Raw genomic sequence first — 16,318 nt, 5'->3', positions numbered from 1 at the left:
GCACACTGGGACACAACCTACTTTTATCCAGCCCACTCTGTCAGTAAAAGATCTCAAATTCTCCCTAGTTGCTGTACCATGATGCAGACCCTTTGGACATGCTAACATTTTTGTTTAGTGCTTCTAAACGGGTTTCTTCATGGTCTAGACATTTTGTATTTGCTTTCAGTTAAAGAAATTTGATGCAAAAAGGGCATGTGTGATCAGCATATACTAAGGACTAACAAGAGGCTAAGACTAAAAATCCAAAACAAAATCAAGTAACACTGCCTTTGTAATCTTCTTCATGTTTCTTGCTGTTCCCTAAGCCCTGTTGCTTTTTACTGGTATTGTTTGACCTGTTGCCTCAGTATAGCTTGCCCATTCATAGTTTAACAAATCCAAGAAATCCAGATGGATTTGTATCATCACCTCCTGCTCACAAATACCTTCAGAAAAAACCTGCCAGCCTAAAATAAGAAGACCAAGTTGCTCATATGGATAAGGAGCCACCTAAAGTAGTCGGACTGACTAGCAGTTAACTTAGTACACTTTTATCTAAGTTCTGAGAGAACTGAACCTGCCGGTATGGGGGGTTCCCCAAGAAAACTTTAAATTTTCTGAAATCTGAAATCTAAATGCAGTAAAATACCAAAAGCACTTGAATAATCCAGTAAGGGCCTATCTTCAGTATTTAATTTAAAGTCAGGCATGCATATGCTTTGGGCTGGAATATCCAGCAACCTTCTAGCTTATGCTTAACAAGATTCTAGTTGAAAAATCAGTACCAGAAATTGGAAGAGCAGAACCAAGTTGGAGCATACAGGATTGAGCAATTTTGGCATTGTTATCCAAATAAAACCAGCAATAAGGATCATCCTCATTTAGTTGTCAGAGACTCATTAAGGATCTTCATACCCCTTTACAATTTCTTGTGGTACAATTTATGAATTTATGTGAAGATCAGGTAGATTATTTGGTACTTTTTTCTTCTTTTTTACAAAGAATCTATTGTAGGTTGAACTTTAACTAAAACATCCCCCCCCCCCCGCCATAAACATGGAAGCTACAGGAAAGAAAGAGAACAGAGTTTAGGGATAAAAGGTTTGCCACAGGCAATATTAGAATGGTGCTCCTCTGCCTTTTAATGCTACAGAAAAGTTCTCAGCATAACAAGGGAGACTTGGACATTTCTTGCTCTGAGAAACATTAGCCAGTTAAAAAATCCTTCACATTTTGAACATTTGACAAGTTCAGGTAGACATATGCCCCACAGCAAAGACACTTGGGAAGGTGAGGCCCAAGGTAGAAGGTAAAAGAACACAACAACTTCAAGATGACAAAAACTACCAAGTCAGGAATGGAATAAATTACAAAGTTTGTCATCCATGTTTGTCTTGTTGGCAATTATGCAGCCCAATTACAGACTTAAGAGTATTTTTCCTGGCAACTAGCTGTTTTTGCTACAGCTTGAGATTCAAACAGACCAGCCTAGGGTCATTTTAGATACAAACAAGGGTGAGGACATATCAGTGTCTGAACAGTTTCCATTGCTCTGCTTTGAAAGCGGGAAGCTCTACAAAAGCCCACATTCCAAAATGACCAAGAGGGATATTTGTACCAAGCACACAAACAAACAGCCTTCCTGGCTACATACCTATACCAAATCTTCACATGAGACAGACCCAAGTTACCCCCAAGACATCAGGTTCTGAGCAGTTCTCAAGCTAGAATAGATGAGCATTCCTTGAGTATGCCACAGCAACTTTGAAGACCACAAATACAAGAGCATGTAGTTTTACAGCAAACTGGCAACTCTGTATTTCCTTGAGAGGATGTGCAACTAGCCAGACTAACCATTCCAGGTTTCCTAGCACACTCCTGCTCCTGGGCCACGTGGGGTGATGTTGGTGTGGGAGCCCCATGCTCTGCCTGCAAATCAAGGCTTTGAGAGCCACAGATAGGCTGTGCCTGGTCAAAAAGTCCTAATCACCTTTTGTAAGTTTTTCCTCCACGTTAAGAGCTGCAAGTCCTTCAACAGTTACTCAATATAAAAAAAAACAAATCATGGCAGAAAACAGGTTTCGAGTATGTGTGTCCAAATAAGCTAACATTGCCCAATCTGGTAGTAATTATCCAAACATCACAGTTCACATTTTAAACAAGCACATTCCTTTGGGAAACAAAATATGCACTCTTTTGGAGCTGTACTAAAGAAAGAAAAATTTACAAGAACCAATAATGAAAAGTTCACATTTGCATACCAAAATACAGTAATTGTTTGCCTTTTTAATTTCAAGTAGCTTATATCACATTGATATCTATGTGATAAGCCACTTGCCACAGTTGCTTAGTCTACCTCAGTAACAGATTCAGAAGAAGCATTATAAATTGCTGCAACCAAAAACTGCAAAGCATCGGTACGTTGCGAAGGAAGAGACACAACTCACTTTGAGGCCATGAAATACCCCAGGGAATCAGGCTGTGTTGTGGGAATTTTTCCATGACACAACTGGAGCAGCCATCCTGGAATGTTCATCTCAGTGCTGGGATGCAACGTGGTCCCTGCCCAGGGAAGGTGGAGAAGGGCTCTGACAATGGCAGTACGAAGCCCCTGCAGTGTGCAGACAGGACGGGCAGCTCTGAGTCTCAGGCAAAGTGCAGCAACTGAAGCTCTCACTGGTGTAACTGGTGGGTGGGAACACCTCTGACTGGGAAGGTTGCAATCAGCCTTCTAGTTTCCACCAGCAATACACTTCGTAAACAACTAATTTAAAGACTCAGAACTTAAAGGAGTAGAAAATTAAGTTTTAAATATAAAAGCATCGCAGTGCTTTTTTCAAAAAGCATTTTATTATAACCGACTAAGTAAAATTTGTTCAGAGTGCATAAAACAAATTCATCGATGCAAAGAACGGAAGCACTTAAATGTGTTTTACTACCATACACAGGGCCAAATTAATTCTATTCTTGGAAAGAAGAATCTGTTTTTTGTAAGCCATTTACTGTCAAACTAAACCACAAGCACTTACTCCTAGAATTTAACTTAGAGAGAAATGCTGAGCATTTTAAAAATCTAATAAATTAGTCTTAATAAATTAGTAAATTTGCAAGCACTTCTGTAACATGTATGGCTATTGGAGATATGCTGAGGTTGTATGGAAAAAAAACATCATAATTGAAATATTTTCTAATACTGGTACAGTCTCAGTTGTCAACAGGATGTCTTTCTCATCCAAGAAGATATTCCTCTTGGGTACGAAGCATTAGATATTTATGTGTACTCCATCCTTGTGCTGCTCTAGTCATAAAAAAGTGATCATCATCATTGGCTGTAGTGTAGAATTTGAGTCACATCTTTGCATAAACTCCAGTCACTTGTGTGTCATCAGCAACAGCCTGGAGGTAATTAGGAAGGGACAACAAAAGGGCCATTCATATCCGCTTTGAAGTATGACATTTGACTTGAGGATTTTGGTCCTTATACCACAGAATTTCTACCTATCCCTGTTCCTTCTTTCCTAGCAAAATCCTCTAAGTAAGTCTTCTCATTGGATATTAGCAATTTTAGAAATTTTCTTATAAACTCACCTACTCCATACCTCACTTAACACCCCCTTGCAATGTCAGGTCCTCTGCATCACTCAACACAAAGGCAAGCTGAAGACATGAGCCAAGGAAGCAGTACAACAAACAGGATTTACACTCTGCTCCATGCATATTTTTGAAAGGAGCAGCAGACTATTACTGTGATAAAATAAAAATGTCATTAACCATCTCAAATCAATAAACATACAGTGAAATTAATACTTCTAATTTACTCTTGGCCTCATTTGTGTTACGCACTGCTTCTTACCACATGAAATATGCCATCAGTTTTCACCTTGACATACTTCAAGCAGAATTAAGACTCAGAATATAGCATTTACATGATTAGCTGATAGGGGTTTACTGCAATTTCTAATATTTTACTTCTTTTATCTACTAGGTACATCTACAGAGAATCAGATGTTTTTTCCCTGATGTTTAGTGTATGAAACACTAAAGCAGAAATCACTAAAGCAGCGAACCAGCCAAACAGGATTCCTATGAGTCACTATGTACTTAACACATTTACTTGTGAGCTCTTTATGCTTTTGCAAGCTTTACCTAGGACCTTAGGCTCACAGGGATCTTTGTTTTCCAATTCAGAAGTCATGCCCACCTTCATGCAATAGCCCTGCAAAGATAGGTCCAGATGTAATAATATGGGCTATTTAATTTTACTTCTCTATAACAGCCTGCTTGCTACTTTACAGCGTTTCTGACTTCTTACACAGAATGACTCCTTCTTTCCCTGTAGAAACTCCAATCTCATAAAAACTAATCCTCATCTAAGCAACTACTTACTTCTCAGTATTTTGTTAAAGCTTTCTGTCTCAGTCCAACTCATCTGACTATGACACAGTAGCCACCAGATACCATATAACTTTGACAAGTTATACCGCCACTATTTTTCTCATGTCTATAAAACTGTTATTACTATTATAAATTATTCAAAATGTTGTAATAAGAGCCTGTGCTTGAGCATAATATTACACTATTAATTTCATTATTAAGACTGTTTAGAATTTCACCTGAAAAAGTAGCAAAAATCAAGAAGGAAACAAGATTGAAACATATTTCTTTCTTCTACTAACTGCTCCCTTAAATTTTGCAAGAGATGCCTCTATTTTGCTCCTGTCATTAATTCTGCAGCTTCTTGAAAAAAAATTAATTACAAGAAATAACAAGGTAGTCATGAAAATCAGGGTCTTTGTGGAAAGCAGCACTGGTTGCCTGAAACATTAAGTTTGTTTCAGTAAAATGTGTCTTTTTCCAAGACACTTTTTGCTAGGAGTAGCTATAGGATAGGACTCCCAATTCTCCTCAGCTGTAACCCATTCTGAATACCTAGGTGTACCATTTGAATTGCTTAACTGACGCATCTTCTAAAAAATTATTTCCATCAGAGCCTAGTTTCATAGTAATTAATGGATTAAAATGTTTTTCTGGATGTTAGAGCTCACAAATTTTCAATCTGTTGCCAAAACATTCTTGTTCATTCATACCATGTTTTATAGAGACATTGAGAATAATCTGAAACTTCCTTGCTTTCCAACTGCTACCCATCAGACACAGGCTTCCAGAGCCTAGGTTTTCTCTACAGGGGGAAACTACTGTGGTAATACTCAAAATACTCTCTGTTACAAAACAGACAATATTTGCATTCCTCAAAATCAGGATATTACATTTTGACTTCTGAGTTTTCTTTTTTATTTTTAAGTAAGCACAAAAATTATCTCAATTACATATCCTTATTCTCTCTCATAAAAAGTTACGTCCATATTTTGGGAAGTCAGATACATCTGTGAAAATTCTAATGACAACTGGCCAAGTTCAATGTTAAGTTCTAGAAAATCAAAATAAAAGTTTTACTCAAAGACATCTGCTCTAAACAACAGGACTTATAGGTCAAAAGATATGACCGTTCCAAAACTCTTGGGGTTTAGTGATGCAATGCGTACTTTTGCCCCTTAACCTAGATATGCATTTCTCATTTGATAAATATAAACATTTTCTGCTGAACTTCCACGAAGGCCAGGACAAACATTTCAAATAGATGTGTTCATATATTCTGAAATGGAAAAAAAAAAAAACATTTTGAACTGCTAAGTTCCCAAGGAAACTAGTATCTTGACTCTTACAGTCATGCACATGTCAGGAAATGCCAGTTACAACAAGTCATATACTAATGGTTAATTTTTATTTCCACCTAGAAATGCTGAAGCCTGCTCAGTCACACCATTTCTAGCACATTCCTCATGTTGTTTCCTGTGTCACATCCACAATTAGTGTTACCCACACATTACTGTCAAGGCTCTATACCCTCTCAAATGGCCTTTTCCTCTACTAAGGAAACTTCTTAAAGATGGCACCACAACATTCCCAAGTCTGACCAGTAAATAGCAACATTCCCATGACCATACCAAGAAAAGCACAACAATGAAACTGAGTTTCTTTTCATCTCTATACTACCCTGTTTCACAAATATATATTTGAAGCCCATTTCTGTACCAGATTCTGTAGAGAATTACTGAGATGCTTAATTGAATTAATTTATTAAACTAGAAAAATAAAAATGGATATTCATAACTAAACATTTTACCATCTATTTTTTTTAAACGCTTAGGTAGTAGTTCTGAATGTAGCAATTTATGCACTAAAATGAGAAGATGAAGTATCTATCAATTCACACTTTGAACAGTTACAAAGCCATTCTAAATACACACTACCCTTTTCTTTGACAGCTAAATCTGCCTTAGACAGATTGAAAACCAAGCTAATACCACATTGCCAAAACAATCATCCTCCACTCCCAAAGATGTAAGGGTTTTTTACACAGCAGCAAGCTGGAGGTTAGAACAGCCCAGCTGCAGGGCTCACAGCCTTGGGGGGCAGCCCTGAGGCAGGGAAAGGGGCTGAACACCTCTCAGGAGGCAAGAAGCAGAGGCTCAGGCAGGAGCTGCCATAGCCTCAGCCTCATCAGCTGGTGATGTACTGGGGTTTTTTTTTGCTTCCCAAGGGAGCAGCTGGCTCCTAGCCACAGCTGCAGACCTCTCAGGCACACATTCCCACCCCACCCCACCCCAGCACTGGCAGTTCTTCACTTCCACTCCTTCTCACTGTGAACCACTGCATGGGGACAAACCCAAAACACTTTCGACATGGACAGACCTGTAAAACTAGGCCCATAGAAATTTTTTTTACTGGCTTCCCAAAGAAGCCCAGGCATATACAAGGGCTAGGCAAGAGAGGGGAGATGTGCAAGAGTGGCATCCCCAACCTGACTTATCACAGACATGCTAACCACATATTTAAAGCGTCTCTTACTAAACGGACAAAACATTCAAAATGAATACTAGTGGAAGTTAAAAGATCAACTCAAATCCAGTAGCGTAAATTTCAGAGCTCAGTGCCATTAAAGGTTAATGGAAAACTGCTTTCCTTGGCACTTCATGTGCTTATTGTAAATGGCCAATTTCACCATTTCCTCTGTACTGCCACTTTTCGTTTCTTGTTTGAACTTAAAAAACAGGAAAGCAGTCATGAAGTAACGGGAATTACCAGGGGATCAGAGGAAGCACAGTACTCTAGAAAGACTCAACTTGCTTTGTAATTAGTGTGCAGTTTAACATGTGTTCCTATCACTGCCAGCACACACACACAGCTGTCCAACAATGGAAAAACTCTGTGTTCTTTTTGTATACCAGACTATAAAATTACCACATAGCAGAAAAGTTGAAATGAAATTGATACCAATCTTAGAACATCAGTTATAAATGCAAGAGAAATGGCTATTAAAGCCTACATTAGCTGTGCAGTATAAACTCATAACTGTTATAATTTCCTTGACTTCACATTTTTCTTTTCTCAAAAGTTTTCAAAGCAGACCAACAGTTTCTAGTGTAGTACCAAACTGATTAAGTCTTTACATATTTCAAACAGATCAGAAAAATTAAGCCAAATCCGATTAATTCCACTCCATAATTCCAGATGCATTTCTCTATTTTTATTAGTGATTTAAAGACATCATCAACAATGCAGGATTCAATAAATAAAACTGTAACAACTCAGACTTTATTCTGAGTAGCTCAAAAACATACCCACCCCTTAAATACTCTTCCATCCAATGTCAGATAACAAAACAAAGCCATGCAGATTATCTGTTGAAACTAGTCTTTCCTACAAGGGCAGAACTTGAAGTACATACTTGGAAAGCTACTCAGCCCTGAAGGACTCTCTGAGTACAAACATTTAAAAACTCTTTTAAAGAGCATGTGAAGCATGCAGAGGCTACAAAGCCCAGTGTCATGGATTTGATTCTTTATCTAGCCAACTGATGCTAAAAGTATATATACTTATATATATATACATATATATATATAAAAGTATATACAGGAAAACAGAAAACACTGGAAAGGAAACAGAAAATTTAGTATCAGTATATTAATATTTTCTGGAGCCCTTGCTGAGAAGAGTTCAAGCAATTAAAGCCAAAATTGATGAGCTTTACCTCAGACTGCAGGTGCTGGATGACAACTGTTAATGCTTCAAACTTCTGGTTACTGGATGTCAGGAATTTTTTCAGCTGCAGGATGATTCCACTTTGGGTCTCACATTTTGTTTTGTACTGTATCAACTCGGCTGCTTTTGTACCAGGTGAACGAGCATCTGTGGAAGCTTGAGTCCGTATGCATGAGCTCTTGGCACTCCGTTGCTTGCCCTTGTCAACTAAGAAAACAACAACAATGAATCAATATGCATTTCATGCTGAATTCTCACCAAAATGTAAAGGACAGGTGTAAAAGAAAGTAGTTATAAATTCCTGCAAACACTTGCTGAAATACTAACTAGGAGAAAGGGTTATTTCAGTAGCATTGCAGAGCAGGTACTCTCAATTTGTTAATTCCTAACACCATAACCTTGGATACAGTGTTTTGTACTTCATCCTCACCTTCATGTGTTCTGTGGCACACTTTTCAGCATACTCTTCACACTGGGCTTTGAAAAAATACTTTTATAAAATGCAAGATCTCTGTCCTCCTATCTATTCAGTAACTTATTTCTAACATAAGAATTATGCTCTTTTGTGTGCAACATGGAATTTGTATTTCCTGCACTCTAAAGTACTGCTGAATACAAAACCATTTTCTCTACATTTCCTTTGTTATTTTTCTTCCTTTTAAAATTTTAGTTGTAAAAACTTCCCTCTCTGCAGCTGAGGCCTGAGCTTTATTAACTAGAGGTCTTGCAGCATTTCAAGTGCTAGCAATTTTCAGTCACAAGGATAAGACTTTAAGAAAGCTCTAAAATGTAATATATTTCAATATATATTCACAGTCCTGAAATTACATTATTGATTTAATATTCTTAGTTTTGTGGCAACCTCAATGCTTTCACAGTACACAATCACCTCATGTCAGAGGAAACCAGATTACATAAATCAGCACTTGACTCGGAAACATTGTATTTTCAGTTTTCTCTGCTGCCTTCAGACTGGAAAGGGAGTGCAATACTGCTGTGCAGATAAGGCCAGTCTTCCCCCCTTGATCACAAAGGGAATGAGCAAACAATTTTGCAATAAAAGGCTGATGCAATAGATAAATATCCCTTGGCAATTTAATGAAGACATCTAAGCAGATTACTTTGTACAGTTTCAATTTAACAAGATTTCTTCACGATAGAGTGAAAAAACCTGAGAGGTGAGATATGGATAAAAGAAAGATAGGAAGATGCAGAAAAAAGACAGGGGACAAACTAAGCAACAAGACTCAATCTTTTCTGAATCCCAAGCACCTGGTTTGAAGGTTGTCAAATGACTCTAGAATTATCCCAGCAGTGTAAGGTTCAATCTCACAACTGGAGAAAGTATTAAGAACAAAAGCTTTGATTCTTAGGTAATGTTAGTCTGACTGACATATCAGCTATTGTATTAATACATCAGTCTTCCACAGCCTGCATTTGTTTTTAAAGTCTTTGAAAATAGTTTTCCTGTTCAAAATACTAACGCACTCTATGCCTTCCTTACTGAGCCTGGTATAAAGTGCTTCCCAAGCCTATTAATTTTCCAGATAAATCTGGGCAAGATTTTCTGCTGGTTAGAGAATTATCAGCATATCGTGCTTTATAATGTCCAAATGCTCTTGTATTCTTGGAGATTTTCCTACACTTCTGCTCAGAGATGCAGATTGTTAAAGACTGTTAAAATTAGAAACATACCATTGTGCAGTTTAATATTAGAGCTATTAAAAGGTGTATCAACCCAAATCAAAATACAAATTTGTAGGACAAAAGCAGTGAGTTTGGCTGCCAGTTCTAGTTATTCTTACCACTATTTGACTAACATGACCACTTCTTTTCTCACTTTGTAACAAGGTCTTTTGAGTAGACACTTTTACACAAATGCCAGTTCACATCTGAGAGCAACCATGTCAAATTTCCAGCAATCTTATGGACAATACTGTGTGTAGGAAACTACTGGTTACCTTCTGAAGCTCCTTCAAAAATCACAACAAATAATAATCAAGCAGAGAGGGAGAAAAAAGAGCAGGGAGTAGCAAATAAACACGTAGAGTCAGTTCTTCCCTACTGTCTTACATACTCCTACTCTCTCATATATTCCACCTCCTCTTCTGAATGCTCCGCTTATGACAAATAGAGAACTAGAGCATTATTCTTGGTGTAAGAGTATTGGGTAAATTCACTGATACAGATACTAATGTCATAATTTAATTAAATATTTGAAATTAGTTTTACAACCATCTCTAGGACACTGACAGAGCTGTGTTTAACCTGAACAATTGCAGACTATTTTTACGCTGGGGAAAAAATAGATTACACAGTTAGTTACCTAATGAAGAAGTTTCATTTAAATACAGTGATACAACAGCTAACCACAAATGACAAAAGGCTCCAAATATCCATTGTTTCCATAGTTCAGCCAGCCCTTATCACTTTGTCAGTTTCATACCACTACTTTTATCCTGCTGCCCAGACCACCAAGTATTTTCCAAGAAGCTTAACCAAGCATCCAACCAAGCCAGCCCTTGATACTATACTAAAAAAAGCTGAACAAAAAACATGCATGAAGTGAAACTCAGTGACATTCCTGTTGGCAATTTTATCATAGACATGTGCTATACACAGCCACTTCAAATGCTGAAAAGCATGAGCTCTCTGTAGCATGAACTGCCCCTACAGATTAACACCACTGACACTATGATGTTTATTTATGGCCTATGTACCTCTGGGCAATGACAGATCATTTCCAGATTTGTATAGAAGGCATGCTGTGGTGTCAAAACAAAAGCCATGCTTTCATTAAGACAAAAGCATCATGAGTCTGATTACTGATACCACCACATCAATGACAGAGTCTAATTTAAACACAGTATTGGTAAACAGCCCAAGTCCTTGTCACTTGGGCCTGTTCACCTGCCACCTCTATACAGTCAGACTTGTAACGCACAACCGTTGCCACCTTTAAATCAGGTTCTGGACTCCTCTCCAGCAGGCTCAAAACCACATTACCCAATGTAGTTGGAAAGTTTGGTTTTGGAAGACAGAAAATCAGATTTTCAAGTACTGCATGTAATACAGTAACTGGACAGAATCACCATCTAAAGTCCTATCCTTCTTCACACCATTAAAGAAAAAAAAATAGCAGTGATTTTGCAAAGAGTAAGCCTTTTGATCATTGAATCATTCACAGAAGATTTGATTTGGATCTTGAAAAAGGTCCACAAATCCTTTCACTCCTCCCACAGCCATTATATGGATGGCACAGCAGCTGACTCCAGTTCACTGGGGAGAGCATTAGACCCACTCCAAGCTTCTCCGTGAGGCAAACTGTTTCTCATGCATAGCTTCTCTAGTTAATAGCTGTTCAGAAGCAAGAAATACACAACTGTCAGTACAAAGGGCGTGTTCCATAAAGTTACATTTAGGTGCTGGGGTTCTGCCCAGTACTTGACACAGTATTTGTCTGCTTGGCTACCTCAGAGCTTGCATTGTGTTACTGGTTTCCTGAGCCTCCCTATCTTGTGCATTGTTGCTGGATTACCAGAAAAATTTCTGACATTTTTGATTTGCAGAACCAAATCAAAGCCTTCCTTTGCATATCATGTACTAGGAAGGTATGTGTAGTAGTATCTGCACTAACTAGAAATTATTTTAAGCAAGACATTCAATTTCTAAAAACAATTACATTTCTTAAAAGCATTCAAAATAGACTAAAAAAATTTATTGACAAGCACAAATAGAAACAACCTCACTTCTCTCCCCACACTTACAGTCCCAATTGTCTTACCCCCAAGCACCTTCTTTTCACATTCATCATCCAAACTGTTAGCTTCCACAGGTCTTTCAAAACCCACGTGCGTCTGGTGTAAGCATTTTTCAAAGAAAAATCCTTGCTCAACATTTTCTCTCGTGGGAAGATGCAAGCTAGTAAAAACTTTCTGCCTCTCCTCCATTTTCTGGAAAGCCTTGTCTACACATGTTAAATTGGTGCTCACTTCTTTGATCAGTAAGACCAGATCAGCCTGAGTATTTAATCGAGCTTCCATTTCTTGTCTTACTCGCTGGATTTCCTCAAGCACAGTTCTTATATCCAAGTGACTGGACTTCATCTCTGCTTTGAGATCTTCTTTCACCTGTTGCTGGCTCCTCTGCAATGCTAACACCGTTCTGATTTCCTTCTGAGATGTTTCCACATCATGCTTTAGTGCCTTCTGCCCAGCCTGCATTGCCTCCTGGCTAGCTTTCACTTCTGCCAACAGAGCAGCGATGCACTCCATCCTGATCCCACGGGAGTCGCAGGACCTCTTCCAGTATCACAGCTTCCACACGGTCAGACACCACATCTGTGAGACAGTATCAGATTTCCCCTGATGGCAAGCAAGCTAGCACACAGCCCTTGGGATGGTATCCTACCACAATTTACAGCACCCTGCAGTGAAAGCACTTGGTAAAAGTCTCCTACAAGGTGAGCCAAAGGCACTACATGAAAGACTTCAACAAGCAGGGCTGTAGTCAGAGCTCCTTCTCAGGACTCAGCCAGAGCACTAATCAGTTTAATTGGCAGATTATGCCACACCTGAATTTTTTAAAATCTTTTGCTGACATCATTGTACGTGGGACGTCACCCCAAAAGCCACTCCCAACAGTCATTTGATCTGTGCATCAACCAAAGTATGCCTGGGCATCAGTAACCAGTTTTGTTGCATCGCAGCCAAACACTCTGCGAGAACGCAGCGGCCCTTCCTTTACGACACAAAGGCTCAAAGGAAGCCTGAATCGCCTGCAGGAGATGAAAGCCAAACAGTTCAACAGTGTGTAGTTATTTCAATTGTATATTCAACAAGGTGATTATGCACCTGTCCTGCTAAATATGAGGTTCAGGTATATATCTGTGGACACATTTGATAATGCCCCACTCTCACTGAGTGCTCTCTTTATTCACACAGAAAGCAATACCCTTCTGGCAATCTCTGGAAGAACACAGTTCCTGAGGAAACCCTCTAATCCACAAACAATAAAAACTTAGCAATACGGGAAAAATTACTAATGAGCTATTTTTGCCATGTTAAGGAGGCCAAGGTAACCTGGTTTAGCTACCAGGTCTGAATGTTAACTCTTCTCTGGAAAAGCTAAGGCTTCTTATATTTAAGCACAAAACTCTTAATAGGTCTAGGCTCCATGTGAATACAGGCAGATTAATGGCACCAGGCTGTTAGCTGTTATGTTATACAGCAGTTTAGTTACGCAGTCCCTGAATTCAGTTTGGAAAAAATGACCAGTACCATGTAGATCTTGGTCTACAGAAGGTGTCAGTCTCTGCTTTCAAAGAGGTGAGCAAGTACTCAGCACAACACCCAGCAGAACAGGACTCAGACCACACAAGCTGGAGCTCAGGAGAACTTATACACCACACCTTTGGTCCTGTCATGACTCCAGGATGCTTTCAGAGGCAGTGATGATCCCAGAGCAGAAACACATGCTATCTGTCAATAACTGAAATAACTCCCATCAGCATTGTTTTGGGCTGGGAAGCATCACTGGGATGATGCCAATAGCCCATGCATGCAGAGAGCCACAATTTCCAAATCACCACAGTGCTGCTGGCCAAAAGGCCAATCTGGGGACTCCTGCCTTCAGTGAAAGTTTACTGCTGGTTTGCCAGTGCTCCTTCTACACTAGTCCAGGCACACAAATGGGACCAGGAAGGCATCAAAGATGCACCCTCCACATAGAGCATCTCGTGGCTTGCAGGTATTCCCCAACTCTTTTGCTATCACAGCCCCTGGTAAACACAAAGTCGATGCTGGAAGTTTTTTCCAAGCCTCTGTATCACCTGCCAGAGGCCAGACATGGACTTTCTGATGGGATTTCCCACCACAGCTACAGGTCACAGGTATAGTTTCTTCCCCTTTCAGCTCCCTGCCCCATTCCTAGTTGAATAGCTATCCCAAAAGCTCCTAAACATTGTTGTTCACACAGTCACCACTAAAGACTAGCACATGGGTTACAGAAGGTCAATCTGAAGTTCTGAATCCAGGTAACATGTCTGACAAAAGATTTAGGTAGGTGAAGAGAGCCAGGTAAGAGCAGTAGCAGTACTTCTGTATCCCTTGACCGTCAGCTGCAGTAATTCAGCGGAGCAGTGGAAGTTTTCACTCCACTCTTCACCATACCTTAGCAGTTTCTAAAAATCTCACTTGGTGAACCATTTGCAAAGACCTTGTCAGATAGCAAAATCCATCTGAAATTACTTCCACTGGTTCTGTTGTGATACAGCTGGAAAACAGGTGAAAGGGAGGGTATTCCCAGACTCATGATGTAACCTCCAATTTCAAAATCTTCCTAGTAACTTAAGGCAGCTAACATGAATCCTGTGTTTATACTAAGATAAATTGTTCAAGTGCCATCCTGCATAATTTTACTTTCTGATGATTTTAAAGGTATAGTTACAGAAAGAGTGATTCCAGGAAGCAGTGCAGTTAACAAAAAACAAAACCAAAAAACCAAAACCAAAACACAACACCCACACCAAAAAAAAATGTTTGGGGGTAAAAAAAGTCTCCAACTGATACCCCTTGGTCCCTCTGTAGTGGAACAGGTTCCTGCAGATACTGACCTAGAGCAGAATCCTAACATTGTTGTAACATCAGTGAGTGCTTGAAGGAAGCCCTTCTCTACATAAGCTGTATTGGCTGACAAAGATCAGGTGACTAAATTAGGGGCTGTAATTGTCATTCCTGTCTAACATCACCAAATCCAAAAGCTGCAGCCTCCTTTCTACAAGCATGTGCACCCATCCTAATTGCCAAGTGTTCTTTGCTATAATGTAATACACTGAAGAAAACCTGTCCTTGGAAGCAGGACTCTTGCTCTATATGAATACATTAATTCTATCCAGAATGCACTCAATGTGTTTGGTATCTTTCTCACTTAAACTAAGATGGGCTGATTGATCTTAAGAAATCTTTGTCAATTTGTAAAGATCACCCTCTTGACATAGATTTCAGACAGATTTCCTTTATTTTTCTCCACTCTGGAAGACACTCTTTAAAGTCTTATCTAAAATTAAATTTATTGGTTAATATTACAAAGCAAATTTTAAGTCCACAGAAGTTGCTGCTACTCTGAATTTTACAACCTGTCTGTCAACAAGAATACTTGATAGCTAATGACAGATGGAGAACATTTTATCAAGGCCCCTAGAATCCATTGTCTCAGAATTACCCATTTCACCTGCTGTACATCACCTTCTGCTCCACCTAAGAAGTCTCTATCCTTGATGCATCTCAAGTGTGCTAACAGTTTTTCCTGTTTAGGAAAAAACCTCCTGATTTCACAGACTAACATGGATCAACTACTGTTGAGGATTTCCTCTCAAAAGTACATTAAAAGTTAGGGCAGAACAAAAAAGGACTTATTTTACTTAAATAGAATCTTATCTATTTTGTGTGAGATACGTTTGAGGGATTTTTGGGTGTGTCTTTTGTTTTGTTTTTGAGGCATTTCTTTCACATTACAGAAACACAAAAATCTTTTAGACAATTGCCAGCCAGGAAACACAAAACACCTACAGCTCTAATTATGTCTTCCCCCCATCACAATGTGTAAAAGTTACTTGAGCAATGCAACAGGAAGACTGATCAGCCATTTAATCTCATCGCTGTAATTTTAAAGTTTGCCTTGTGACAAGCTATGCCCATTAGGAGAGGACAATTTAAGAACATCCATGCAAATAAGAAAGCTGCTGGGTTTAATCTGCAGTAGTACATATATCATGTTTGAGAGAACTTGGAAATTCAGCTAGCTGTAAATCACCACCTTAAATTCTTCCAAAACTCCTGCTGTGGGCTATAATATAACCCAGGTCGGACAAATACACAGGGATAGCAGTCACAAAACCAAATTAATGGTGTCTGCTGAGGGCCTGGCAAGGCTGGACGTGGATGGAGGTCTTCAAACCCCACCAGGACCTCCACAGTTTGGTCAACTGTAATTTTTGCCTGCATCCATCTTGGCAAGTGGTGAACACACACCTTCCTCCTGTGCCTCTCACAGTCCAGGCTGGTGATTATACAAACACAGACTCCTGAAGACTTGTTTCTAAGCTCTGCCTCAGGCCTGTCTGTATGAGCTGGTGCAGACAGTCCCAACTTGCTCTGTTCACACTTCAAGCATGCCAGTCAGAAGCCAGTTCTAGTTCACAGCAAAGAGACTTCATTCTTCAGAGTTGTACCTG

General features: G+C 39.2%; 1 protein-coding gene across 5 annotated transcripts in view; it reads right to left on the bottom strand.

Annotated features, from left to right (window-relative positions):
* MTUS1 (microtubule associated scaffold protein 1) overlaps positions 1 to 16,318 on the bottom strand; it is a 115,860-nt gene that overhangs the window by 19,152 nt on the left and 80,390 nt on the right. For 3 of the 5 annotated variants that reach the window (XM_053976754.1, XM_053976753.1, XM_053976757.1), the window contains one exon: positions 8,075 to 8,292. In XM_053976754.1, coding sequence (XP_053832729.1) covers positions 8,075 to 8,292 — 218 coding nt within the window. Of the gene's footprint in view, positions 1 to 8,074; positions 8,293 to 9,011; positions 9,016 to 10,711; positions 10,736 to 11,869; positions 12,475 to 16,318 lie in introns of those variants that run through there. The other 2 variants (XM_053976759.1, XM_053976756.1) reach the window with 2 other exon arrangements.

This window comes from Vidua macroura, chromosome 4 (assembly GCF_024509145.1).
Source record: "Vidua macroura isolate BioBank_ID:100142 chromosome 4, ASM2450914v1, whole genome shotgun sequence".
Classification (NCBI taxonomy): Eukaryota; Metazoa; Chordata; class Aves; order Passeriformes; family Viduidae; genus Vidua; species Vidua macroura.
The sequence above is the reverse complement of the archived record's forward strand: the minus strand, read 5'-3'. Positions and strand labels throughout refer to the sequence as shown.